The following is a 2,461-nucleotide window of genomic DNA, read 5'->3' on the forward strand; positions in this document are numbered from 1 at the left end:
ATGGCTATGCGTAGAATTCAAAAAGAGTTAAGGGAGATCCAACAGGATCCTCCTTGCAATTGTAGTGCTGGACCAGTTGGAGATGATATATTCCATTGGACTGCAACAATAACTGGACCTGATGATTCTCCATATCAAGGAGGATTATTCTTCTTAGATGTTCATTTCCCAGTTGATTATCCGTTTAAAGCACCACGAGTAACATTTATGACAAAAGTATATCATCCAAACATTAATAAGAATGGTGTTATTTGTCTTGACATTCTTAAAGATCAATGGAGTCCTGCTTTAACTCTTTCTCGTGTATTGTTAAGTATTTCATCTTTATTAACTGATCCTAATCCTTCTGATCCTCTTGATCCAGAAGTAGCTAATGTATTACGAGCTAATAAGAAACAATTTGAAGATACAGCAAGAGAATGGACTCGTATGTATGCTCGACCATAAACATTAGTATTTATTAATTAAATATTTGTCTCTCCTTATTCAATTCAGTTTATTTTTAGATAACATAATTAATGATGTCAAAATGTGAAACTGAGTGATATGAATATTAAAGAACTATATGAAAATGTTATTAATTTGTGTTAAAGAAAATAAATATATTATTAGTAGTATAAAAGTAGTTAATTTAAGGAGAAGAAACGTTTAATTATTTTCAGTATCAACCATATATTCGACTTCAGACATCCCACGAAGAATTAATGATATGATTTGATAAACAGGAGTAAATTGATATGGTAATTTTTTGTATAAGTTAAATTGTTCAATACAATTATAAATACTGTTATATTTAAGGAAGTTAATTTTACCATTTTCTATTGTTGTATCTAGACCACATCGAATAGATGAAATATGATGTAAAGTAATTCCAATAAATGGAACAAATGGTTGTTTAGATGAAACACATGAATCAATTCCTTTTCTATAATTAGAATAACAACTTTTTGAGTCAAACATAGTTGGTAAAGTGAATGCGTCAACTTTTCTATTTGAGAATCGATTTTGAAATTCTTTTTTATGATCAGCTGAATTAAATACTGTTGCAAAAACTGCCATTGAATGGAAATCCTTATTATCATATAATTTCATCCATATATCCATGAATTTTTCTTTTACTTTTTGCATTCCTATAGAGGCTTTTTCTGAGTCTGGAAGAATACGTTCACTAAAGAGTGATTGTCGTAACCATTCTACAGCAATGTTATAAAATTTTAATACAGCAGAAATATGAGTTCCAGTTGCCATCACAAATTCAGATGATGAGATTGAATCATATAAGTGTTGATCAATTATACATAAAGCTTGAGCAATTAGAGTAGGATCAATATCTTTTAAATACAATTTATTTGAAAGAATGTCATTTGGTAATTGTGGTTGTTCAGTTAAATCCATTTTACAAGATGGGAAATATTGTTTTAATGTCTCATGGTCTTTAAGAATTAAATTGAATTTATCAAAGTTACTTGCAACTTTACCTAATTTTGATTTTATTATATCATCAGTAAATTCTGGCATTTCAAGTTCAGTAAGTAATGGAATCATTTGAGTAGTGAAATCTGATGAAAAATGTTCAATCCAATAACTAATGATGTATTTGAATTTTTCAATATTTTGGTCTTTGATTTGAATAAATTTGTTTAAGAGTTCAATCGGTGTAATAAAATCACGATATACGGTTAAGAATTTATTTAAGTAAACATCAGTACTAGTCATTGTAAATAAAATTAATTGATTTGTTGACATCGCTGCAGGTATTTCAATACCATCAGGATATTCACTACATTTTTCTAAAATAATTTCACAATTATTATTAGGAACAATATTTTCATCAGTAATAGGAATGTCAGTGTCAGTAGATGTATGGAAAGAAATATGTTGGTCATATTCTTCGTCTGGTAATTTAGCAAAATCTTCTTCTTCAAATGGTAATTTTTCAAACAAATTATCACTATCAGTCAGTCCTAATTTAACCATTCCTTCAAGAGCATCTTTTAATGATGGATCAGATGTATAATTTACGAATTGAGGTGAGTCAGGATGAAGTAATTGATATTTGGGATGTTTTGATAAAACTTCTTTTACTAAAGCAATTCTTGTTTCTTGTAATTTTTGTTCTTTTAAATATTGACAAATTAATGCAATAACTTCTTCTTCAGGTAAAGTGTCAGGATTAACCACTTTATTTTCTGATAAGTTACGAGCAAATGAAGGAAGAGAATATTCTTTTAATTGAGTATTTTGCCAATTGTCTTTAAGTCCTTCTAAAAATCTTGTCTCTTCAGCTAACTGTAAAACTTCTGGGTGATTTATCATTACCTTTTCTTCCCAATTTTTCTTATCCTCAATTTCATTAACAAAAGGTACATCATCTATTTGTGTTTCTTTTAATCCACTCATCTTCTTATTGAAAATCTTTATTTTTAAGTTCTTTTTATCTTTTTTTCAATAATTTAATTTT

The 2,461-nt window shown here is 28.1% G+C and overlaps 2 protein-coding genes across 2 annotated transcripts; one reads left to right on the forward strand and one right to left on the reverse strand.

The window, feature by feature from the left end:
* ENU1_062250 (ubiquitin-conjugating enzyme family protein) lies at positions 1–447 on the forward strand (the record flags this gene model as incomplete). The annotated part of the gene is made up of 1 exon (XM_008858176.1): positions 1–447. The coding sequence occupies one exon, from the start codon at positions 1–3 to the stop codon at positions 445–447; it is 447 nt and encodes a 148-aa protein (XP_008856398.1).
* A 201-nt stretch (positions 448–648) lies between these two features.
* Positions 649–2,400, reverse strand: ENU1_062260 (Ras guanine nucleotide exchange factor, putative; the record flags this gene model as incomplete). The annotated part of the gene is made up of 1 exon (XM_008858177.1): positions 649–2,400. One exon carries the CDS (start codon positions 2,398–2,400, stop codon positions 649–651), a length of 1,752 nt encoding a protein of 583 aa, XP_008856399.1.
* Between the last annotated feature and the right edge of the window lie 61 nt (positions 2,401–2,461).

Source organism: Entamoeba nuttalli, assembly GCF_000257125.1.
Source record: "Entamoeba nuttalli P19 unplaced genomic scaffold asmbl_3305, whole genome shotgun sequence".
NCBI classification, from domain to species: domain Eukaryota; phylum Evosea; order Mastigamoebida; family Endamoebidae; genus Entamoeba; species Entamoeba nuttalli.